General features: G+C 45.1%; 2 protein-coding genes across 2 annotated transcripts in view; one reads left to right on the forward strand and one right to left on the reverse strand.

Annotated features, from left to right (window-relative positions):
* Positions 1-1518, reverse strand: part of TMEM167A (transmembrane protein 167A) — a 28503-nt gene extending 26985 nt beyond the window's left edge. Inside the window, exon 1 of the mRNA XM_066602960.1 lies at positions 1401-1518. Coding sequence (XP_066459057.1) covers positions 1401-1403 — 3 coding nt within the window. The 5' untranslated portion in view covers positions 1404-1518. The remainder of the gene's footprint in view (positions 1-1400) is intronic.
* A 118-nt stretch (positions 1519-1636) lies between these two features.
* The window catches only part of XRCC4 (X-ray repair cross complementing 4), a 326880-nt gene continuing 301950 nt past the window's right edge, over positions 1637-26566 (forward strand). Inside the window, exons 1-2 of the mRNA XM_066601897.1 lie at positions 1637-1715; positions 12630-12706. The gene's annotated coding sequence lies outside the window, so the exon portion shown is untranslated. The remainder of the gene's footprint in view (positions 1716-12629; positions 12707-26566) is intronic.

Here is a 26566-nt window from a genome sequence, read left to right on the forward strand (position 1 = left end):
TCGGCTGGCGGAGCTGTTGGGCGCTCCCACGCTGGTATGGTACTTCTATAAGGGACAGTTATTGGGCCCCAATACTCCTCCGAGCGCTCGTTTGCCGGACACCCAGACAGATAGAATGTCCAAAGACCAGCCGAAGAATGAGAAAATGTTTGTTCATTAGCTGATGGTTTAGCGTTTGCTGATTGGCTGTACATCTCTGCGTGTGAACGGCGAGATCTACAGCCGGCTTATAGGGATCGGACTTACAACAGTTTTTACACGTAACCTGACTTTTGGCCAGTGTGAAAGGCTATAAACCGCGTGCCGTCATCATAGGTGTCAATTGGCGCTCGTTGGGTTGGGCCAACAACTCAGCCAGTCAAAAGTGACCAAAAGCGGGAAGAATTTTTTCTCCCCTGCAAAGCATACCCCAAAATATCAACCTAACCCTACTGAACATATACAAAAACGAAGACGCTTTATACAGAGGATACGTTTTCCTACGGAGCCTGGCTTGTGTGCAGCTCACCTGGCGCAGGGACTAAATGTCCGCGGTTACAGATTGGCGCTGACTTATTACATGCCACCCTAACAACAACAATCTATGAGCCTACTGTGCTTACTGACAAGTACCGGATCCGAAAGCGGATAGACAGTTAGGGAAGTATGAGAGTGGAGTTCAGAGCACACATGGGACACCGGCAGGGTACCAGCGAAGACAGCCTTGACTCATTCTCCGCCCCAGCCAATCAAATTGTGAGTGTGCAGCTTGAGTCCACCCATTCTTCTGGTGGAGACAAGATACAACAGTGCCAATTTCTGCTGCCTTAACACCCTGCGCCAAACATAACCCCGTACATTACATTTTCGCTGCCCACTCTGGGCAGATTTGCCACTGAAATTTCACGTAGTCCCTCCGCACAGATAATCCGCGGAGTTTACAGTAGCAGCAAAGTGTCATGGGATTTTTAAAAAATCGTGTTAGCACGCTGCGGAAAACGATTTTTAGCACAAATTGACATGCGAAATGTAATACAAAGTCCGTCACAGCGGCAGGGAGTTACTGCAGAAGTTGCCTCTTCAAATGGTGCATTTTTAATGGCGTTTTTGTGCTTTTGAATGCCTGCTGCAGACATTCCGCAAGTAGCAGACATTCTCTAGTAGCAAGACTGTCTATGTTGCTGCTAGCAACCAATCAACATTCAGCTTTCATTTCTTAAACCGCTCTGATAAAATGAAATCTTCGCTGTGATTGGCTGCTGTGGACAACATGGGCAGTCTTACCATTAGGCAGGTTCGGTCGTCTCTGCAGGTGACTGCTCCCTCGGCCAGTCTGTGCACATACCGCGCTCTCTGCAGGACGTGCAGTACAAGGCAGCAGCCGTGACAACTACACACACAGGAGCCAGCACATAACTTACCATAGTGATCCCCTCTCAGCCACATCACACTTCCTGATGAGGCGCTCCGGTTACGTCACCTCCGCCCTGCACCCGCTTTAGTCTCTCTTGGATTTGCACAGCGGCCATTTTCTTGTAGTCCAACTGTCATTGACTTATAAAGGCTTGGGCAGCGGCTGCGGTAACAGTGTGGCGGACACTCATAGGCTGCGAGGATTCTGCCCGTTGTTGCTATGTGCCGTGATGCGGTCTCGCAATGAATTTTGATTGGCTGTGAAGTACAAACGAAAGTCGCGGCTTCTATGTCGGAAGCGGAGAGTTCCGTCGCTTAGTGAGGTAGGAGCGGGTATCCTGTGCATGGTGGAGGCTGGCAGTGGCAGCAGCTCTGCTGGTAGCACTGTGGGGAGGGTGCTGCGAGGCCTCACAGTGACTTGTGCGGAGGGATACCTGAGAACTATTTAGCATGCCCCTCATTATATACACCGTACCCCCTAGCGACCTATTTACAACACCAGGGACATTGTGCGTATACTACCCGGCAAGAAACTGCGGAAAGCTCCTTAAACTGCAGTTTACCAATATTTTCCTGCTGTAGCGCCACACTTGTCCTGAGGTTGTAACCGGTATTGCTGCTCAGTTCTAATAAAATGAATGGAGGCAGCATGCAGCACGGCAACATCCTGGCGCTGGTTTGGAAAGACAGCAGTTGGTTTTTTCCATGCTTTCCGGGTCCGGTCACATGTAGCTGCCGCCGCCCTGCCAGTGATGAGGATCCGTACGGCTGACGGGTGGAGGAAAGAGGAACTCTGCTTTCTAAAAAGTTTTTAGGGATTTGTCAAAAGTTTTGGTTGCTGGTATTCTGGGTGATGAGACCCCAGGGATCGCTAGAAGGCGCAGCGCCCATCCATACCTATCACTGCTGAAGACAGGCCCGCTTATACGGACTCCATAACTACACAGACCGGGCCGAGGTGGTTGGAAACAGAGGGCTGGGCTATCCCATCTTGGCCGTAGGAAGCTGAGACGGAAATACCCCTTTATGCCCCTTTACACGGGCGTATGTGTATCTGTGCGTGCCTCAACGCTGCATATTTGCAGAATGAATCATGTTTTTTTGCGCGCACATCCGCGTTTTTTGCTGTACTTTTTGCACCCGCAAGGCATGTTCATTTGCATGCGGCAAACAGACAGACCGATTTGAAAGGGCTAATTAGTCTAATGAGTTCCAAATGTGTTCTTTTTCTTGCGCAATTCCGCAGTGTTTCACTCGTCTCTTGGCGTATTTTGCATGCATTATACACCCCATTGACTTCTATAGGGACTTCGGGTGCGCAAATGTGCAGGAAAATAGAGCATACTGAAATCCGCAGGAAAATACATGAATGTGAACGAACGCATTGGGCTCTAGTCCCTGCGTATTGCAAGCGCAAATGTGAAGCCGGCCTTAATGACCGCACAATTTTAGGCGAAGCATTTGGGCGTTCACAAGTTACGGCTAGTGAATTAATTTATCATTCAGCCGCACGGATCCGCATCACAGGGGGGATGTTGTTCAAATTGCTGGTGCAGCCCAGCTGTGTGGCCGCGTCCTGAGGTCCATTTACACGGACAGATGATCGCTCAAAATGTGTCAGAAACTGACTGTTTTGAGCGATCATTTTGCATAGGTACTAATGGGCTAATCAGGCATTAGTAGCTAACTAGTTTCATTTGCATGTATTTAGAGAACAGCGGGTGGTCTGTTCTCTAAATACATCACTATTGTTCTCCAGCGGGACAGCAGCTGAAAGAATGTTATCAGCGCTGCCCAGGGAGAACTCAGCATGGGGTTTTGTCTTATCAGGGACAACTCAGTGATGGATGAAAAGTGCATGATGGGCACATTTACACGCAACGATTATCATGGCTTATGAGCGCTCATCATTGTGTGTAAATGTGACTTAATGCTCTTCATTACTGCGTCAGTTCTCTGAACACAGCATGAATGTGAACAGAACACTATTCTATTCTTTCCAGTATGAATAATAGATTAACGGCCCAATGAGGGATTTTAAGAACATATGTTCTTGTTATTTCATGGGGGATACGAGTATTTAGCAGACAGACGGGTCAGGGAATACCCTCTGGGAATATGGCATCTGATGGGTTGCTGCAACATACCTTCCCACTGGGGTACCTCAGGAGGATGTCCGTGGCAGAGAGGACTATCTGCAGGAGCTCTTTAGTCATAGCTATAGGGGGATTTATTAAAGGGGTTTCCATCCTCAACTATTGATGACATACAGTACTTTGTAAAAGTGTTAGGTTTGAAAAAAATGCTGCAACGTAAGAATTGTTTTAATAAAAAAAAGAAGGCATCTGATTGGCTCCAAATGTATTCTGCAGCAGAACACTGGCCCCAGACATCCAGCCAATGTCATTAACTATCTTCAGTGTAAGGGTGCGTTCACACGAACGTATATTGACTCGGTTTTCACGCCGAGCCGATATACGTCGTCCTCATGTGCAGGGGGGGGGGGGGGGAGGATGGAAGAGCCAGGAGCAGGAACTGAGCTCCCGCCCCCTCTCTGCCTCCTCTCCGCCCCTCTGCACTATTTGCAATGGGGAGAGGTGGAACGGGGGTGGGGCTAATTCTTGGAACTTAGCCCCGCCTCCTTTCATTGCAAATAGTGCAGAGGGGCGGAGAGGGGGCGGGAGCTCAGTTCCTGCTCCTGGCTCTTCCATCCCCCCCCCCCCCCCCTTGCAGGTGAGGAGGACGACGTATATCGGCTCAGCGTGAAAACCGATCCAATATGCGTTCCTGGGAATGCACCCTAAAGAAGAACAAGGAGTCCTGGAAGTGATGATACGCCCCCACAGAGCCCTGATCTCAGCATCATCCAGTCTGTCTGGGGTTACATGGAGAGAAGGATTTGGCTAAGCCTACATCTACAGAAGATCTGGGCTTAGTTCTCCAAGATGTTTGTAACAACCTCCTTGGCGAGTTCCTTCAAAAACTGTGTGCAAGTGTACCTAGAAGAATTGATGCTGTTTTGAAGTTAAAGGGTGGTCACACCAAATATAAATTTGGTTTTGATTTCTTTTTCGTTTATTCAGTTTGTATTTTATTTGACAAAAAACTATTAACATATTTTTGAAAGTATTCTTATTTTTTAGCATTTTTTTCCGCACCTACCTAAAACTTTTAAACAAAAGTGTATTCTACAGATAGGACATCCATAGTTGATTGACAAGGGCTGCCACTAGGGATCCCCACCAATCAACTGATTGAAGAGGCCATAGTGCAGAGAGAGTGTGGCAGCCTCTTCTCAGGTATGCGACATCACATTCCTCGCTCATGTGGCCTGAGAGCAATAGAGACATTTAAAGGGATATTTTAGGCTTTTTTAACTGATTACCTATCCACTGGATAGGTCATCAGTAGTCGATCGTTGAGGATCCACTATGTGGGATCCCCATTCATTAGCTGATTGTCCTGAGCAGGAAGTGTAATAGAAGCACGGTGCTTCTATTAAAGGGGTTGTCCCGCGGCAGCAAGTGGGTCTATACACTTCTGTATGGCCATATTAATGCACTTTGTAATGTACATTGTGCATTAATTATGAGCCATACAGAAGTTATCAAAAGCTTTATACTTACCTGCTCCGTTGCTGGCGTCCTCGTCTCCATGGTGCCGACTAATTTTCGGCCTCCGATGGCCAAATTAGCCGCGCTTGCGCAGTCCGGGTCTTCTGCTGTCTTCAATGGGGCCGCTCGTGCAGAATGCCGGCTCCGTGTAGCTCCGCCCCGTCACGTGCTGATTCCAGCCAATCAGGAGGCTGGAATCGGCAATGGACCGCACAGAAGAGCTGCGGTCCACGGAGGGAGCAGACCCCGGCGGCCATCTTCAGCAGGTGAGTATGAAGACGCCGGACCGCCGGGATTCAGGTAAGCACTCTCCGGTTTGTTTTTTTAACCCCTGCATCGGGGTTGTCTCGCGCCGAACGGGGGGGTTAAAAAAAACAACCCGTTTTCGGCGCGGGACAACCCCTTTAATTGTGATTACTGACAGTGGGCCAGATGATCAGCGGATGGACAAGGATTCCAAGCGGTGGATCCTCGAGCAGCCTGAATATGATCCCTGCTGGTGCATGATGTGCCCAATGTATGAAGAGATGTACGCCTCCTTATGCATAAGGCACAGCGCAGGCTGGCTTTACAACTACTCAGATATCTATGCTAGCCATGAACCGTAAGTAGACTGGTATAATTTATGCCAGTTTCTGGGGCAAGTCGTACTTAAATCTGACGGCCACTCCTCCTTCTGACAAGCCACGGCCACTTGTTAAAAAGTGGCGTAAGGTAGTGTAAATTCACGGTCACACTGTTTCTTTGCAGTCAAGGTTTACACTAAAGATTACAACTCTTTTACGGCAGCTTTGATGTGATAAATGTCCGCCAATGTGGTTTCGCAAAAACATAATGTAAAACAAGCCATAGTAGTTATGAATAATCACCAGACACAGGATTGTAATGCAAGGGAACCAAGGCAAGAAATGCTAATTAAATAGTCTTAACGTTTACTGCTCGGCTCACAAACATTAGTAACACCAGCAGTGGACTGTGGGAACCTTTGTGCATGAAAAAACAATACACACATATCTTCTAAAAATCCTTTCCGAAAAATTATGCACTTACCTGTTTTTTTGGGGTTTTTTTTGCATTGAGTTTGCCTTCTCATACTTGGTTTGCAGGCTTTCCTATATTCACATTTCTGGCTCTGTGGTGTTACCAGCACTGATCAGCTTATCTGTCTCTTGAGCATGCACAAGCTCAGCTTTTCCTCCTCTTTCAGAAGCCGTGTAGCATAACCACACCCACTCAATACTACACAGCTATATCATCTCTCTGAAAAGCTGCTGGTCCTATTTTCCCTGACTGCTGATAATTTACCCAGATTACATTACAGCCCTCTGTAACAGTAGCTTTCCCTGCTCTGCTCTGTCCTCCAGATCTTCTCTACTATCCTCTGGTGCTGTCATACAGCCATCTGTAATTTTGTGGAAAGGCAGATTGCTAAAATCAGTCCTCCAGTCTGCAGTGCCTTGGAAAGCGATACAAGCATAGAAATCAAAGAATCAGATTTTTTTTCTAATGAAAACCAGTTATAAATGGTCTTCATTTTCGAAAACACATTGATGAAAAAAAAGTTCAAAGGTCTGCATAGTCTTTAAAGAGAAAGTGGCTTTCAAAGAGATTGCGTGTGATCAGCTTTCCTGAATGATTGCGTACCATGACTTTGCAACAGTATCTGTTCCGAAGATGGATACCAGCTGTGTAAGGATGCTTGGCATGCCCTTGAGAACACTACTGGGAGCGTCTTGTGCTCCCCCACACAACCCAACTATAAAACCTCTTCGCAGGTTAACAGCATTGTGATAACAGGCTGATCAGAAGTTACTGGTTGGAGGATGTATGCCGCTCGCCATCTGCTCCACAGAAGTACTTCAGCTATCACGTGCAGCCTTGGAAGATCTTGAAGAAACGTGCGGCGTCATCTTGCCTGTCGATGCTGTGTGATTAGCGAAAATATTGTTTTTGAAGAATCTAGTTCTACCCTTTTGAGAATCTGGCCAACATTACATGAACCCTGGAGTCTACTTCTCACATTCCCTTCTGCTAATGACGTTGCCTTTTAACCACATTGATTTACTTTTCTGGAGGCCGTTAAGAGGTTGCGTTAATGGAGCCCTGCGGACACAAGGTGGTAGAAAGGAGTGAGAAGCCCCTCAGTCCTGTAATTAGTCAGCCGCTCTGGGTCTAGGAGCGGCCTCAGGTTACCATTATCACTATCATTATCAGAAACTGCCTGTCATTCTAAAAATGCAGTTTTAAATGGGTATTAATGGGGTATTTCTTGAAGCACAGCTTGTGTAACCTTCTGCGATCTGTTCTTGCCAAATGAAGCCTCTGCTGTAGCCTGGCAGCTGCAGGGGAAATGTAGCATTAGATGCGGGATTAGCAGAAAGTCACATTATAGTGTTGGGACCTGAACATGTCTGCAACATGCTGGCCAATCACAAGCTTCAGCAGTAGAGATGAGCGAGCGTACTCGGTAAGGACAGATACTCGAGCGAGTATCGTCCTTACCGAGTACCTGCCTGCTCGCCCGCAAAGATTCGGGTGCCGGTGTCGGTGAGCGCTGTGTTGCGGGAGGGAGCCAGGGGAAGAGCGAGAGATCTCCCTCCCATTCTCCCCCGCCACTCCTCGCCCCCTGCCGGCACCCGAATCTTTGCGGGCGAGCAGGCAGGTACTTGGTAAGGACGATACTCGCTTGAGTATCTGTCCTTACCGAGTACACTCGCTCATCTCTAGTCAGCAGCCATGGAAGAATTACCACTTAAATCTGTGATTGCTGAAAGGCCTTGCGCACAATGAACAGTGCATGACCGCCTGTCTGCTTCTTCTGGGTTTCTTCCCTGTTTCCCCAAAAAATAAAAACCTACCCTGAAAATAAGCCCTAGCGTTATTTTCGGAGAGGTTTGAAATATAAGCCAAACCCTGAAAATAAACCCTAGTTACATGACATAAAAAGAAAAAAAAGAATACATCACATAGCAGGCTTGGTCCAGGTCCCTCCCACTGCTCTCTAGAGGTTTGGCGCACTTCCCGCAATCCTCAGCCGCTCTTACAACATCACTTCCTGGTTACAGGATTCATAAATCTCACCTCCAGGAAGCGATGGCTGTGATTGGTTCTTCCACCGCTGCCCAGTCAATCAATGCAGCACTGGATGAACCAATGTGAAGGTTCTGATTGACTGCGGCCAATTCATAAATCTCACCACTATAACACGATGGCTGTTGATTGGTTCTTCCACCTCTGCTTAGCCAATCAATGCAGCTCTGGATAAACCAATCACAGCCTTCGCATTGGTACATCCAGCGCTGCATTGACTGTCTGAGCAGTGGTCAAAGAACCAATCAGAGCCATCGCTTTCTGGAGGCAGGATTTATGAATCCCGTAACCAGGAAGTGATGTTGTATGAGTGGCCAAGGACTGCAGGAAGCACGTCGGAGCTGTGGAGAGCAGTTGGAGGGACCTGGACCTAGCCTGCTAAGTCAGTATCATAAGACCTCCTCCTGAAAATAACTAGTGCCTAGTGCCTCTTTACAGGCAAAAAATAATATAAGACAGGGTCTTGTTTTCAGAGAAACACTGTAGCAGCGGGCACTGGAGCTACAGCGCTGGATAGGGAGCTACTGGAGTAGGTAAGTATACATTTTTTTCTCCTTTGTTTCACATTTTTAAGCCTGTAATTTTTTTTTTTAAGTTACGGAAAACCCGTTGAAGTTTATGTGAATGGAGAGTGGTGCCTGGCTGCAGTTCATGTGATACAGGAGTTGTGGCACCTGGCTGCAGTTCATGTGATACAGGAGTTGTGGCACCTGGCTGAAGTTCATGTCATGGTAGAGTGATTCCTGATTGTAGTTAATGTGAAGAGGGAGCTGGAAGAGTGTGTGTAGGCTCCTGCTCATGGCAGGGGAGAATCTCTGGGTGTGATTATTACATTGCTGGGGGGGGGGGGGGGGGCACTCTGGAAGTGATTACAGCTCTGGAAGAAATTTGGATGTGCTGATTATACTGTGGGTGGAATGCTCTGGATGTGATTATTATACAGCAGGGGGAAAATACACTGGATGTGATTATTTTACCGCTGGAGCGGGAATGCTCGGGATGTGATTATTTTACCGCTGGAGCGGGAATGCTCGGGACATGATTATTTTACCGCTGGAGGGGGAATGCTCGGGACATGATTATTTTACCGCTGGAGGGGGAATGCTCGGGACATGATTATTTTACCGCTGGAGGGGGAATGCTCGGGACATGATTATTTTACCGCTGGAGGGGGAATGCTCGGGACATGATTATTTTACCGCTGGAGGGGGAATGCTCGGGACATGATTATTTTACCGCTGGAGGGGGGGGAGGATGCTTTGGACATGATTATTTTACCGCCGGAAGGGGTATGCTTGGGACGAGATTATTTTACCGCTGGAGTTGGAATGCTCTGGATGTGATTATTTTACCGCTGGAGGGGGAATGCTCTGGATGTGATTATTTTACCGCTGGAGGGGGAATGCTCTGGTTGTGGATTTTTTAACGCTGGAGGGGGAATGCTCTGGATGTGATTATTTTACTGCTGAAGGCGTAATGATCTGGATGAGATTATTTTATCTCTGGAAGGGGGAATGCTCTGGATGTGAATTTTTTACCGCTGGAGGGGGAATGCTTTGGATGTGGATTTTTTAACGCTGGAGCGGGAATGCTCTGGCTGTGATTATTTTACCGCCGGAAGGGGAATGCTCGGGACGAGATTATTTTATTGCTGGAGAGGCAACGCTCTGGACATGAATTATTAAACTGTGGATGTATGGGGGAGGCTCTGGATGTGATTAATATACTGCTGGGTTGGGGTACATTTTAGATGTGCTTATTATACAATTGGAGGAATTTGGTAGATGGAATTACCATACTCAACTGTGAAATTGCAACTGCAGGAAGGAAGCGGCATGGAAATATGGAAGTCACAGGATCAATAGACATATTAAAGGGGTTGTCTCACGGCAGCAAGTGGGGTTATACACTTCTGTATGGCCATATTAATGCACTTTGTAATATACATCGTGCATTAAATATGAGCCATACAGAAGTTATTCACTTACCTGCTCCGTTGCTAGCGTCCCCGTCGCCATGGTGCCGTCTAATTCTGATGTCTTCTTGCTTTTTTAGACGCGCTTGCGCTGTGCGGTCTTCTCCCCTTCTGCTCGGTCCAGGCACGAGCGGCGTTCTGTCTCCGCCCCCTTCTACACATCATCGCGTAGCTCCGCCCCGTCACGTGTGCCGATTCCAGCCAATCAGGAGGCTGGAATCGGCAATGGAACGCACAGAGCCCATGGTGCACCATGGGAGAAGACCCGCGGTGCACCATGGGAGAAAACCGCAGTGCATCCCTGGGAAAGGACCGGTGGCCATCTTGGGAGAAGATTTTTTAAAGTCCTTATTTCGTCGGATGGGTAAGTAGCAAGCGGCTTAAAAACCGCTTTACTTTGCTATTTTATGCCAGGGGGGTGACAGGGGGAATGGGGTAAGGTAAAATTTTGAGGTTTGCCGCGAGACAACCCCTTTAATGATATGCAAAGGATGAAAGAATGGAAACAAAATGTTCAAAGCTTGATTTATTCAGTATCGTGTATGAGCATCACGTGCAAAAAACTTGCACTCCTTGGCATACTATCAGTGAAATTATTAATTGTTTTCTGAGGAATGTTCTACCATGGTTAATGCACTTGGGCACACAAATCAAGATGTGCTGCTGGTGTCACCCTTTGCAGTTGCCACTAATAACATTAGAGTTGTTCTCAATGGGTGACAAATTCGGAGACGCTGCAGACCACGGTAGCCCATTTAGGCCACACAGGCTACTGACAGTTGAACTGGCAACCTGCTGCCTGACGCTTTCATGCTGAAAAATGGTTCCTGGGACACTTCGTAGAGATGGCAGTACCAACTGGTTCCACAACCAAATCAATATAATACTGAGCTGTTTGTGTATCTGCAATGAACTATAGGGGTCTGGCTTCAGTGCGTTATGTTACCCTACACCAAAATCCCAGGAATAGGGACCTGTGTGACGTTCCCTCGTGAAGGCTTCTTCATGGCGTTGCATATATGGTCTCCAGACCAATCTCTGGCCATCATTGCATCCAAGGCAAAAGCATAACTCAGCGGTGAAATGGATAGGATCGCATTTCAGCCTCCATCTTGATCTGCACCATGATAGCCTTTGAAAGTGGTGGCATCTCTTGCTGTCATTTGAGATCGTCATTGTTCTCCAAACCAATAGGATACGCAACATTGACCAGTGCTGACCTCTCGGCCTACGCTCATAGTGATCTACGGGAGTGACAAACCAAGGTCTCACGGTTTGCAATAAGCAGCGCTAACCGGCACATCAATGAGCAGGAGAAATCGCACAGACTACAGGAATTTATCCGACTTTTGAGGTTTCTTGTGGCTGGAAGCATTTAATGTTGATTTGGCTTTTATACTATTGAAACCCCTTCCACATGTACAGATTGGAGCTAGCTGCTTGAAGATGTGATCATTTGCATATCTTGGCAATCCCTTCTAATTCCTCGATTTGCATAACCTTATGGCTTGTCCTTCTTGGTGTTGCACTTTTAATGTTGAGAAGTGAATTACGGCGCTTGGGGGAACATTCTGGATGTGACTATTATACTGTGAGGGGAACTGCTGGATGTGTATGTGTAATTTTATAGTATTGAGTAGCATACCATAGTAAATGTATATATATTTTTTCTAACATTAGACCTGTTTTTAAATTTGGTGATTAAAAATCTAATATAGCTCCGAAGTATATATTTTTTTAGTGTGGAGCATAGTTTTATAAACTTGGCTTAATTGCAAATTTGGTCCGAGTTCTCAGACAAAACAGTGATATTTTGTCCAGTAGAATGCAGGGTGGCATGACCTAAAACCGACGGACTCCATTATAGTCAATGTGTTCTCCTTGGACATCATCCTTGTCCCTGGTGGTCCAGTACTTCCTTGATTTTTGTTGTTCAGCCCTTTTGATGGAGCCAAGCAATAGAAACCAACACGGCCGATCAGCACAAATGTGAACAGAGTCACCCACGGACGTATATCTATTGCGTAATCCGCGATTGCCATCTGCACGGAGGATCCGCAGCATTTCAATGCTATGTAAAATCACTTTTTCCTTCAAACTCGCGGAAATGAATTGCATATTCCGCGAGCGGAGGAAAATACACAGCATGCTCTGTTTTGCTGCGGACTGCCTCCATTGAGGTCAATGGAAGCTGTCCCAACCGCAGCCCATCCACAATTTTTATTACAAAAATCTGTACTGCGCATGACCGACGGCGAGCATCAGTGGTCATCCGCAGTACAGAAAAAGCAGGTACACGGGGTCACAACCAGATTTCGCTGTGGGAACCTACATGCGGAAGATGGATTGTTTGTGTGAGTCCGGCCTTAGATTGCCAGATTTTCTATTGTGACAGGGCTGTGGAGTTAAGCCAAATGTCCAACTACTCTATTTTCGCATACTCCGACTCCTTCATAAATGGCTCATGGAACAGTTGTAATAACAAAGTGACAGTAATGAAATGGTAACATCAGGCATAATAGATTATCTACTAATAATGTAACCTTTTTATTTTGAAGCCTGAAGTTGATACATTTCTACTGACCCCGACTGCAGCCGCCCCTGACCCTGACTCCACAGCTCTGCTCTAATAACAGTAAGTACTATAATACACTATTTACGGTAATGTTGTGAGGGATAGCTCTGAAATACCCATTGAATTCACTGAGCCCCCAATGCAAGTATCCAATTACCAATTCCCAAAACTGAGGCAATGACCCAAAACACTGTTACTTTCATAGACCTGGTGACCATTTGCCTCCAACTTCCCAGGCCTCTTGCAGCTTCTGTGTGGCCGAAAAAATAAGTATCCTGTCATCAAGTGGAGACGTGACTAAGGAAGCTTTAGCCAGACGTTCTGTCTCTTCAATTCCCGAGTTAATGCATCTTATAGCCCGAGGGACCACTGAGCAGTGAAGTTACTCTCCCCGCAGGTATCTGAGCTGGAAGTTGGATAGTCTCTGCTACTTTTTTTTCTTTTCCCTGAACATAGAGATATTGAATTTCCAGCACTATTCTGGTGGCACTTCATTATTTCCAGTCGTCCCTATTAGAAAACATGCTCTGTTCACCTTATAAATAATGTCTAGCTGCAGTGCTTGATATTTTGCTCACCAAGCTAAAACCCATGCTTCCATTAGAGAAAGCATTTACACAATACTCCGTAAATTAAAACCAGACAGATCTCGGTGTTAAACAGCGCCAATGATAGTTTTGTTCTATTGATTGTAAGATCTATTAAAGTGTAACATTTAAAGCATCTTATGATAAGTCATGTAGACATGGCAAATCGTTTGATCATTGAAGGTCCGGGTGCTGAGACCCCCGCTGATCATCTGACGGGGATCAGTGCTCACTGGGTGAACAGAAAGTCTTTGCGTCCTTTTCCACTTAGTGAGCAGTGAAACTGTCCTTATGAACACTTCAGTTGCTTCATACTAGCAATCAGTGAGGGTCTCAGCACCCTGAACCCCAGCGATCAAAGTTTTTGACAAGTAGAAAGTTTTTTTGAAAGCACAGTTACACTTTAATATTTAGCGTATAAAATGTATGAATTAAAGAGGTTTTCCAGGACAAGTAATCCCCTGTCTACAGGATAGGGAATGACTGCTGAGATCCCCACCGATCCCGAGAACAGGGGTCCTGTGTCCCCATTCCCCCTCACTGCAGGGTGCCTGCACCTCCCATAGTGAGGAGGAAACTGAATGAAGTGATTGTGGTGCAAGCAAGCTGACAGCTCATTCACTTTAAATGGGATTGCGGAGAGTGGGAAGCACTTCGTTATTTCCCTCTGCCCTGTTGAAATGAATGGCGCACCGATTGTGCATGCTCGGCCAGTGCTCCATTCATTCTGATGTCACTGTGTGGGGAGAAGTAACCGCCGCAGTGACAGACAGAAGGAGACACAGGACCCATGTTCTTGAGATCAACAAGGGGTCTTAGTAGTGAGACCACCATCGATCAGCAAGTTATTCCCTATCCTGGGGATAACTTATAATTTTGGTACAACCCCTTTCAAATATTCAGGACCCGTCCATAAAACGTTCAGAATACAAAGTAATGGTAGCACTTGGCACTTTTTGTAACTCCAGTGGAGAGTACATACATGGATGTGACCTGCTGTCACTAGATTGGTGCTAATTGGTACTAGCCATCCGTCTGGTGTGTATATGTATACATGTGATTACTGTGTTTCATGTGGTGAGCCCCATAGTACTGTGACAGACCAGGACCCGAGAAGAGACGTGTCAATCACACCCCAGTGCCACCCACTCCTCCGCAGGACCCAGTCACTCTCTGTCCTTATTACATCTGTATGTTTTACAGACATACTACAGACAGCATACAACACAACTGATTCGCATTGGTGTATTGACGTGAATGTTTTTTTTTTTTGTGGACCGATTGTTCGCATAAAAACACAGAAAGTTCTATTTTCATCCGTACTCATGGACCGAAATCACCCATTAAAGTCTATGGAATGCAACAAATATGCAGTTGCCTGCATATTCAGTGTGTTTTTATGCATGTTGCCAGGAGACGGTGGAAAAAAGTGACCTTAATTTGGGCCTTCTTGCACTTTTTAGCTTGCATGGAAAACACAATGAATATGGATGCAGTAAGCTCGCACAAAAAAGCATCCGCACTAAAATGGCACCAGACACATACATACACACGCAGTGCTCACTGCGTGTTTTTCACGGACCAAAATGGCATATGTCCCTATAAATGAGGCCTTACACACAAGAAAAGCAATTTGAGGTTTCAAGCAGTGCATGCCCCTAGTATAGAAATTACACAGAAGTTATATGGAGGTCTCCATTGACTTCCTTGTATACAGAGTATAATAAAATGATGTGTACAACTCCAGTCCTCAGGGACCGCCAACAGGTCATGTTTTCAGGATTTCCTCAGTATTGCACAGGTGATGTAATTATTGTCGGTGCTTCAGGCATTGCCACAGGTGTTCTTACTATAGGATATCCTGAAAACATGACCTGTCGGGGGTCCCTGAGGACTGGAGTTGGGAAACACTGTTAACCCTTTCCAATCCAATTTATATCCTGGTTTTCCTAGGGGGCTTACTCTTTTTCTGCCATTATACAACAGCGCTATATGCTGGCTAACGCCAGTACTACATGAGGTGACACGTTGGATAGGCTCCGACAGCAGAGAGGCTGGCAATATACAGTAAGAGAACCCCGATAGATGTCTTCCAACATCGGAGTTGTACAGCCTTAAATCATAATGTCTTCAGAGGTCAGACAGTGGATTGGAAAGGGTTAAATAGAGCATGCAGTAATCTTTTTGGAACACCAAATGCATTAATGTTCCTTCTAAGCTTTTGTAGCTAACAAGCTGGACAGTTAGGGACTTGGGCACTGTTCTTTCTTTAATGGCCGAACTGAAAAAAAGCAGCAACTAAATGGATTTGTAGCAACATCCCTGTAGTCTGAGGCAGACAACGGAGTAATGTCTATAACTCACGTGATTTTTGGTAGTAAAGGGGGGGTTATTCCTGGTAGTACATAGCAGAGAATGGGTTACTGCCCCTGATTTTCTAGGTCAGAGAAAACATTTATTATACTTCTGCCTGGTCATCTAGGATAGTGATGGGGTTAATCTTTGTATACCTATTGCAGAATACTGACAGGATCCCTGGCAGACTAGGACAGATAAGTGGGTTAACATCAGTGTTCCTGGTGGTCTTAGACAGAGAATGGGTTAATGACACCATCCTTAGTCATCTAGGCTAGTGAAAGGGTTAATGACATCATCCCCAGTAGTCTAAGACAGAGAAGGGGTTAATGTTTTAATCCCTGATGGTCTAAGACAGTGAAAATGCTAGTAACACCAACTGTCGAGGGCAGTGAATGGGTTAAGAGCTGCACTCCTGGTGATCTAGGGCAGTGAGGGTGTTAGAGAGGACTAGCAGCTATAACAGTACAGCGATGCTGTTCTATCATCAGGCGAAGTGTTTCATAGATGCTCTTCCCGATCTCTTAGTGCAGAACTCAGGGAGAAGACTTTCCTTGGTGGTGGGGCACTGCCTGATCGTTTAAGGCATACTGAACGTTTCAGAATAATCTGTCATACGTGTGTACATGAGAAATAAAACTATTTATGGCCATTATAAGACTTGTATTTTGACCCATTTTCCCCTCTGCAGGATGTATATCCTATTCACTGTTCTTTCAGAAGCTGTTATGCTGTTGTGTATACTTTGTGCACAGAGAACTGCAGACTCTGTTGTCTATCTGTAAGGCCGGCTGCACACGGCTGGATTTGCATTGTGGAATCTGGAGCGGGATCCTGCATCCGGAATCCGACCTGGTCGTGTGCAGCCGGCCTAACACATGCAGAGACTTGACAGCATCATAGATGACACTACAGCAGTACTGAGCAGTGGAGATGTGAATGAACAGCAGCAAATAACTCACCATTAGCTCCAAGCACATCTCTGTGAGTCTGCTTCAGGTTTCCTCCTTCCCACTCTCCTCTGCTTTCCTAGAATTCAATGAGCATGATGACTCACCCACCCTTTCACTTTCTTTTCTCCAGTGACAGAGATAACATTGCTTGAAAACAGGCAGTGGATAGCAAGTTGGAAGGAAGGGAGACCCCCTAGTGGCCAGCACTTTACTTTTAAGTACAAGAATGGGATTTAGGGTAAATAAAGCAAATCACAGTTTTGATAGTTAGCACACTGGCTATTACATAAGCACGATTTGAAAGTTAGTGACCATCTCTAGGGAACAGTGGACTGCACATTGAGCTGCACACAATAAAGGACTCGTTCGATCTCAGACCAAATTGTGGAAAAGACAGGAGATGGTGTAAAATAAAAAATAAGCGTTCCTTATAATCCCTCACCGTTCCAGTGCCCCTCCACTATCCCCCTCTGGACTGACATCATGTTGTCAACACGTGACTGTTGCAGCAATGCATTGGCCTCCCCGGGGTACTACTGAGGGCAGTGGCTGACTGCAGCTGTCACCTGTTGCTGACATGCCATCACCGCTACAGCCCTATAGACTCCGCCCAGAGGGGGGTAGCGGAGAGCTGGCGCTTCAGCAGTGGGGAAAATACCTACAATATCCTCTGTATTCACCCCAATTCTGTCTGATCTGGGACAATCCCTTTTTACCACATATGCATTTGAAACCTTTTGACATACAGAACTCTGAATACTCTGATGAACAATATTCAATTGTCCGTCTCCTAGCCATAGTACGGTATAATAGATTATACTTCAGGACAAGCTCTGGTGAGGATGAGGGGCGATCCCTCCTATTAGGGCCCTCCAGTGGATACTTAATGTCTACATTGCGGTGCCATACGGCTTTACAAGAAATAGTATTTGGAGAAACCTTCGCTTTCCCGTCAGCGTTCAGCTTTTCGGCCATCTGTTTTGCACATTTTCTTGAAGATAAATAGGTTGCTTTAAAAGCCACGTATATTTCTGCCATATGATAAAACGCATTTGTTGGCTTTTTTATTTGCATACGATGTAAATGCAGGGAAACTTTTATTTGTCATATCATTTGTATTGCATGTTGAATGAACACTGTTAAAATAAATAAATACATTTTTCTTCCTGCCCTCCAAAAAAAAAAAAAATAAAATAAAGGTCCTGCAATACATTATTTGTGGCAAAGGCAACTAATCACGCAAGAAAAAAGAACTCAAACGGGTTTATCGATGGAAACCTAAAAAGCCATGGGTTTTCGAATTCAGCAATGCAAAAAGTATAGTTTTTTTAATTTAAGTGGAAAAAATGAAAAAGTATCTATTTTGTATCAGTAGAATCGCACTGACGCATAGAAAAAAGCTATCATGTCATTTACACCATGTAATGAACACCGTAAAGTAAGACAAAACAAAAACGCAATGGCAGAATTGATGCACGTTTTCTCCCTGCCCTCCCAAAAAATGTAATAAAAGTTATGCAATACATTACAAGTTCCCCAAAATGCTGCAAACAAAAACTGTGGCTCATTAGGCAAAGAATAAGCCCTCATATGACCATGGTAACATACATTATGGCTCTTGGAAGGTAGAGATGTAAATCGCCCAAAATTGTCGTATCCTTAGGTTCAAAGTAGGCCGTATCCTTAAGGGGTTAAATAACTTCTTTAATATAAGATAGTTTAGCAATAATAAAGTCTTAATTTGTAGTGAAGAACATCTGCTGCATTCTGTAGTCGTGTGACCAGTGCTTGCAGAATAATGGTGACATGGGTGTGAAGTACAAGTATATTTATTATATCCCTGCTTCCTCCGTTTCCTTATAAGTATGTGAACACTTGCATTAGAATTCTCCAAACAGAGGACTTAAATGAAGCATTATGGGTTGAATAAGGATGTTCTAGGTCATTAAAGTAATGCTGTTTTCTGTAAAGGATCCATGGAGGCCATTAGTGACATCATCACTTGGTGGGCTTTCTGGTGACTATTATAGTGAAATACGGAATTCGAATCTCAGAGAAAATGTTCCCTGACTGCAGAAGAGAGGTCAACCGTCTCCCATTGTAGAAAGAAGGCTCTCCTTGCCCCTTGACCTCTTGTAGTGTTCTGTCATGTAAGCCCTCCAGCATATTTCATGCATGCAGAAGACCGCTAATGGAAAGTGGAGCCTTTTGACATCTCCGAATGTTTTTTTTTGTCCGTTACCTTCGCTATAAAATTGCGTTCCTCTATATTGCGCCATTGTTCGTATTGATAATACCACATTTTAAAAGGATTGAAGATCCACTCTGTAAATGGCTGGTAGTCCACATACTTGAGGCATGAAGCCAGCAGGTTACCTACGTGACGAGTGGAGAGATCTCGTTATTTAACGATATTTACTCCTTAATTTGTGTTTGCGTGAGAAAATCTTGAGGTCAGTAAAGACCTCGTTAATTATGTTACCGTGCAGCAAAAACTACATTAAGGGCGGCTTGACACGGGCAGATGCATTTTTGCGCACGTCTCAGCTCAGCGTATTTGCACTATGTATGAGGTATTTCTCTGTATCGGCGTATGTTACTTTTTGCGCTCACAGAGCATGTTCGCAGCAGACAAGCACGCCTTTGTGCACCTTTCATAGACATTTATGGGGGCTCGGTGCACAAATGCACACAAAAATATAGCAGGTCCTGGAGAGAAATGCATCCGCATAAGAAGGATATTAGAACAAACCCATTGAAATCAGTGGGCTATATTTATGTGTATTGTGTGTGCAATCCGCCTGTATGAGCCGCCCTAAGGCTTTGTTCATCGTCTCCGCCGCAGGCTTCTATTAAAATACAGGACGAAATAGTGCAGCATGCAACAGTATGTTGTCCTGTAAAATATCGGAGGACTTAAGAAAAGCTTAACACACCCAATTAAAGCTTCTGGGGTCCGTTCAGTGACGGTTGGGTCTGCCGTAAGACATCTGTTTTTCCTGTTCAAATGACTTAAAGGAGTTTCTCAGGCAAAAAAAAATAGATGGCCGATCCTCCGATCACAGCACTTGGGTGAATACTTCAGTCCCTTCATTCTCAGTATCTGGACTCCCTCTGATTAAAACCATGACGTGTCTGTGTGACATGTCAAAAGTTTTTGAATAGTGAACTTACTCTTTAACCCCTTAAGGACCAAGCACCATAAATTTACGGCGCTTGGTCCTGGGCTTTAATCCCAGCCAATAGCAAAAATACGGCGTGGCACTAAATGAACAAAAAGTAGAGATGGAGGGGAGCTGCTACCGTTAAAAAAATTAAATTCTTTATTGAATAAAAAAAAGCATACAGCTCACAGGTTCGCGCTGAACGCGTTTCAGCTAAGGTAGCCTTTGTCACAGGCTGTTGACAAAGGCTACCTTAGCCGAAACGCGTTCAGCGCGAACCTGTGAGCTGTATGCTTTTTTTTATTCAATAAAGAATGGAATTTTTTTAACGGTAGCAGCTCCCCTCCATCTCTACTTTTTGTTCATATGGAATCTGGCCGTTTGCCGGCGGCTACTTGAGGATGGAGCTCCTGTTTGAATTCCAGATCTTCCTGCAATACTGAAAGAAACTGCTGGTGAGGTGAGCCCATATTTCTTCTTTTTTGGCGTGGCACTAAAGCCTCTCTTCCTGCAATCAAACAGGACAAGTTGGGTCCTCAGCTGTCAGACACCACCAAGGGCCCAGAGGACTGCTTTTTTTTTTTAACTGCTTCAGCCGCCTTCTTTCCAAGCTACAAAGCACTCAATGAGTGCCCTATATATGAAAAAATGGAAGTGTATGTTCCGCTATTCAACCTGGCTCCTCTGGATACCCTAGCTACAGTGGAAAAGTGTGCAAAAGACTTCACCCTTTCCAATCCAATTTGTATCCCGGTTTTCCTAGGGGGGCTTACTCTTTTTCTGCCGTTATACAATGGCACTGTCTGCTGGCTAAAGCCAGTACTGCATGAGGTGACACGTTGGATAGGCTCCAACAGCAGAGAGACTGGCAATATACAGTAAGAGAACCCCCGACGGATGTCTTCCAACATCGGAGCTGTACAGCCTTAAATCATAATGTCTTCAGAGGTCAGACAGTGGATTGGAAAGGATTAAGGCCTAAATTACACAGGACGATTATCATTCCGATCATTTAAAACCCGCGTTCCTGCAGGGTTTTGTGCGATAATCGTCCCACATAAAAGATGGAGAAACTAAATGACTGGACGAGAATCAGTTCAGTACTCCAACCCTCCCACCTCCCTGCTGGCTGCGCTGTTAGTGATCCAGCCATACTCGCTCCTGTGTAACAGCACCGGAGCAAAGCAAGTATACACAGGGACAAGTGTTGGGCATCGTTTGACCAACATTCGTCCCATGTAAAAGAGCCTTAACTCTGTAAGGAAAGCTGGGTGAGAGCTACTGCTCCGGCTATTGTTATAGCTGCTGATGCTGCTAATGGTATGAAGGACATTGCCTTTCTTTTGCTTGCTGAAGAAACAGTTTGTTCCTTTTATTTTTTTGGTCTGTGTGAATAAACCAAGTCGATTGGATTATTACCTTTTTGTTTGGTGGTTTTCCCCTACACCAACTCAAACCATTGCCATATCCACCCTCTACTCTAAAACTATACAAGTTAGATATCAAAATAAGGAACCTATTGCTGTACTTTATTTTAGTGTAAATATACTAATTTTTAAAATAAACAACTAAAAAATGTAAAAAAAACAAAACTTTTTTTAAAAGCTTTTAACTCCAAATAAAACTAAAAAATTGAAAAAAGCCGCATCTTGAAGGATATAAGGAAATAATACATGTGGGGTAACTTTCTAAATGCTGCATTACTTTCCCAGGAGTTACAGCCCCGTGAGAGTGAAATGTAATACTGAGGTGTAACTATTATTTAGAGTTTCTGTTCGTGAGTTATGTGATGATCTGTAGCTCCATGTGCAGGGTGGAGGAAACCGTCAGGGGGGGAGGGGGGCCGTTGTGGGGGACATTACTTGGCCATGATGTGTAGCCACACTTGGCCTGGTGAACCTTTAGGCTCTTCAGTTCTGCATTGTTAACTATCGGTAGTCTTGCAGAGATTTTTCCATCCCGATGAGTAAATGTTGTAGCAACTCGGGTGATCTGTTGTCTGCATACAAATATTTTGCACACATTGAACCATTGGAAAGCTATTTCCTGAACCCATAAAACTGTGAGATTCACTAGATGACTAACGCCAAGGACAGTAAAGTCTTCAGCACCGTGCCCCATTATGATGTAGCAGATGTTCCTGGATATCCTTTCAGCACACGGTAAATAATCCACTCTCGGGGGTAGCAGGTCTGTGACATAACTTAGTATCACCTCCGAGCATCTATTGTTTTACATAGAAACACGGAAATTTAAAGGAAATCATCGGATATGTTTTGGTTTGCGGGCCTTTTGCGCAGTATTATCCTGGAGTTTGCACCAGAGCTCTACAAGTTGTATTGTTATACATTGTCGCAGACTTTGTAACCAGAGAGTGTGAATGGTGACTGTCGGCCGAGCCCACGTACACGTATTCTTACAGCGTATTCCGCACGCGGTTTTGTGCGTGGAAGACACTGTATCAATCTGCCATAGGTGGCCATGTTGCTGCTCACACATTGTGTGACATATGCGAACAAGATTAATTGCAGCATGTTCTATCTTGGTGCGTATTATGCACACATGCCGCCAATCGCCATGCAATATCTTAGTGTGTAAGTGCGATGAGATTTTAATTTTTTTTATGCTTACATGAAGAAAGGGTGATACTCGCAGCAGATTTACCCCAAAATAAAATATGCCGCAATTTTTCAATCTCGGACTATCGGCATGAGCGAAAAATCGCTCATTTAAATTAACCCATTGAAAATAATGGATTGTTTTAAGGCGCGATTTCTGAGTCTCTCGCAATCATTGGCGTAAATACAACACCAGCTAAAAACGCTGTACAACGCCTCCATTGATGTTAATGGGGGTTCTCAGACAACGATGCACTTTTCCAACACTGTCTGCTCTATTTTAGCGTGTTTAAGCTATTTTTACCACACCAAATCAATACTTTTTCATGTTCTGTTTGCATACTTTTTTTTCCCCACAGGGAGCATTGCATGGCCTATGTAATGACTGGGATCCGAGTTCACTTGCATCCCAACAATTGCAGGGGAAAGCTGCTGCTAATAATTAGCACCCCCCCCCTCCCCCTTTGCACTAACACAGCTACCCAATATCTTCTCCTGCTTTCTTCGTGCTCAAGCACAGTTTAGGATCAAGAGTAGGGAAATTAAAATTGTACTGTACCACAGCTCCTGACGTTCTGGAAGGGCCAAAGATAGAAGGTAATTGGGGGTTGAAGCATAGCTGTTATTGTCCAGCCGGCAGCTCTACTTGTTGAGCCATCCAAGCCTTTGGACAAATTTCCCTGCTGAACCTAGCATTGTTCCATGATCCAGTGTATTCTAGTTCCTGCCTCCCTGTCGTGGCCCCACCCTGCTTCCAACCAGGCTCACTATCAAAGCCTGACGCTGACACTCCTCCAGTGCAAGATTGTGCTCTATTGCCTTGATCAATCCTCCTCTCCTGAACCTGCTCCGACTTCTGGCTTCCCTCCTGACTACGTTGCCCACCTCATCCATTGCACTGCATACCAAGACTACCCGTTGCTGACTCCTGGCTTTCCATCTGACTACTTTCTAGACCTACGGCTGCTACATCTGAGGTTCCACCCTAGTGCCTGAACCGCTACAGTTATGCTCATTTGTGGACTATTGGTTATGTTCTTTCTTTCAATACACTGACTGCTGACAGATAATTTGACAAAACTCTCATGTTGGATTGTTTGGCTGGTAGTTGGTTGTAATTTAATGTTTGCGTTAAAGAAGCTCTCCAGGAAATCATTTTTCCCCTCTGTTTGTAAAGTACCACATCATGTGAAAGTAGTGCAGGCAAATCCCTTACTGGGTGCTGAATTATCCGCTCTGTTCTACACGCGTATTCTACCTCATGACCCTCACTCTGAGTAGCCGAGTCCTACAGCGTCTGCTGTATGGCCCGAAAGTCAGTCTTTCTATGCATTCCTCATAGGAACGCACAAAGAGATATGTAGGATTTGGTTAGTTAGAATGGGGCTCATGTAGAATGCCAGAACGGAATGGATAGTTCAGTAGTGATGATTACTACTACCCTTTAAATGATGGATTTTAATAAGACGGTATGGGAGAGGGAGATTTGTTTTACCCTTTAAACTAAGTTATGGTGCTCATAGGGTGGGTGCCACGGATGTAGTTTTTATACTTGCCTGACTTTCCGTTCACGTGAAAGTTGGCACAAGTGGACTTATCTCTGCAGCTGTGCTCGCACGGTCCCATAGAGAACAGTGTGTGCATGCACAGCCTGCAGACATGGGCCCGCCTGTGCCGACTTCCACGAGTGACAGTGCAGGAACAGGAAGCTGGGTGTGTATAAGATCTACATCCCCAGATTCCTCGGGACCTGTACCATAACTTACCGTAGTTTATGGTACTCTAAGGTGGTGACCGCTTCCCGTTTAGAATTGTTAGTTTATAGCTAAGGTGAACCTGTGTTTTATTTGTGCACATGGTGATCTTTCTCAGTATGGTTATAGATATTTGTCTAATTCAGTACTATTGACTAAGGGCCCTTTTACACTGAACGATTATCCTTCAGTTTCTTACTGGATCGTGTAAGACTGAAAAATAATCATTCAGTGTAAACTCTATCAGCAACTCCCAACTGGCCCTTATAAATGGAGGCTGGCGGCTGGAAGCGATCTCCGTTGTGCTCCACCTCCATTCAGTGAAAGAGACAGTCGTTCCGTGTAAAATGACCCTTAGGCCTCGCTCCCACAGGCGTTTTTGTACAGCGTTAAGTGCTGCCTTTTCAGCGCTGTACTAAATGCTATACAATACTGCCATTCATTTCAATGGGGCTGCTCACACAAGCGTTAAAACGCAGCGTTTTCGACACTGCGCTTTGACAGCGATGTATGTTCAATTTTTGCCCGTTTTCAGCTGTGCGTCGCCCATTGAAATGAATAGGCAGCGGATTCAGTGCTGCTGAAAGCATGGCACAGCTTGGTACCGCGTTTCTGACAGTGCTAAACACTACCTAGCAGGCGTCGTCTGGATCACTGACAATGCTCTCCGGAGCTTCGGGCAGGCTCCTGGGCACTTGTTATTGCCGACAGAGCATCTCTAGCTGGTAACTGGGTTTTGATTACCCCGCCTCCAGCAAGAGCTTGCTCTGATCGGTTCATTGAGCGCTTGCTCAGCCAATCAGAGCCAGCGCTCAATGAACCAATCACAGCCATTCAATAAGATGGTCTGTCGAAGGCTAACAAGTGCCCGGAAACCTGCCCGGAGCTCTGGAGAGCAGCAGCAGGGCCCTGGACGGCGCCTGCTAGGTGAGTATTCCATTTTTTTTTTCCAGCGTCCTTGGCTGTATTTCCAGCTGTGCTGAAAGTGCAGCCAAAACGTTGTCAAAATGCTACCAATGCTGCTGAAACTGCAGTAAATGCAGCGTTAAAAAATGTTGCAAACGCCTGTGTGAGGGAGGCCCAAGAGTGCTATTGGACATCTAATCTTTTGTCTTTGGACAGAAATCTCATGCCTATAACCCGTCTGCTCGGCCTCCCAGATCCGTCTTTCTCAACTCCAGTTCTTAAGTACAGCTCACGTTTTCAGGATTTCCCTAGTTTTGTATGGACAATATAATATTGTTGGTGAAAAATAAAATTGCAGCCTTAGCAGAGCGCTGTCATCAGCACAGCTACATGTATAGCGTAAATTATAACACTCATCCATTTATCTTTAAGTACTTTCTACTTTTTTTAATTCTTTGGTTTATCTTAAACTTTTTTGAGGTTTTATCAGTTACTTTGCACATGCTACAGAGAGCTTAGCATCCTCTTATCGCTGGCCTCCGTGTCTGTGCTGGGATTTTTTTTTACAATCGGCTCAGCCCTGGCCTGTCAAAGTAGCTTCTATTCTGAGTCCTGTCACTCGTGTGGTATGCACCCTATGAGGCCAAAGGGTCTTTACCTCGGGCACGGCATTTCACTGGATTGTAAAGCCAGTTAAGATTCTGATATTAGAACTGGCTGCTTACTTCGTTGTGACAGAAGATTACATGGAAGCTCACTTAGCTACGTACTAATAGGAGAATTTATGGAGTAAAATGCTATCATGATGTAAAGCAGATTAGAACTGCCTGGTGTAAATTACAAATGAGATGCAAAAATGACATTTTACAAGCTCTCCTACTCATAGATGCATGAATTTGGCTACTAAATTTACATGCACTCATGTAGAAGCTACTGGATATGATCAGAGTCGTCTTCCATTAATTTAAGAGTGTCTGATCCCTATTAAAAGACGCTATGGGGGAGATTTATGGAGCGTAAAAAAAAAAAAGTTGCAAAATTTGGTGCAAAGCCCGCTTGCTCAAAAGTTTTGTGACTTTTTGACAGGTATGCTTTTCTACTTTCCTGCACTTTTCTGTTTTATTTTGTTTTGCCTATCAAATTTATATAACAATTAAAATGGACTTTCCATGTGAGACGTGTCGAACGGACTCATCCATGGTCTACTGTTCACACCCGCATTTCATGTCATTCAACAACAGGGGGTGTCTTTTTAGATTCTTCCTAAAACCCTCCCTCCAAAGTAAGTGTTCTTCTTGTGGTGAACCTTATCCAATACTGGTGTATATTCCTTTTCGATTAGACCTCTTAGCGCAGGAGTTTTTCACTCATCCTTGCTCTTTGGGATGGTGTGTGGCCGCCACGGACTGACATGTTTATGTATAGTTTACGCTAGAAACTGGCCTAAATTATACCATAAATCTTCTCCAGCTTCTAGCTGGCATAGGTTTCTGTATAGACACACAGAGCAGCAGAGATATGCCTAATATATGAAGAAGGGTGCACCAACGAGGGTAGTGTTAAAACCGGGCTGTGGAATGCTA

This window comes from Eleutherodactylus coqui, chromosome 5 (genome assembly GCF_035609145.1).
Source record: "Eleutherodactylus coqui strain aEleCoq1 chromosome 5, aEleCoq1.hap1, whole genome shotgun sequence".
Taxonomy (NCBI): domain Eukaryota; kingdom Metazoa; phylum Chordata; class Amphibia; order Anura; family Eleutherodactylidae; genus Eleutherodactylus; species Eleutherodactylus coqui.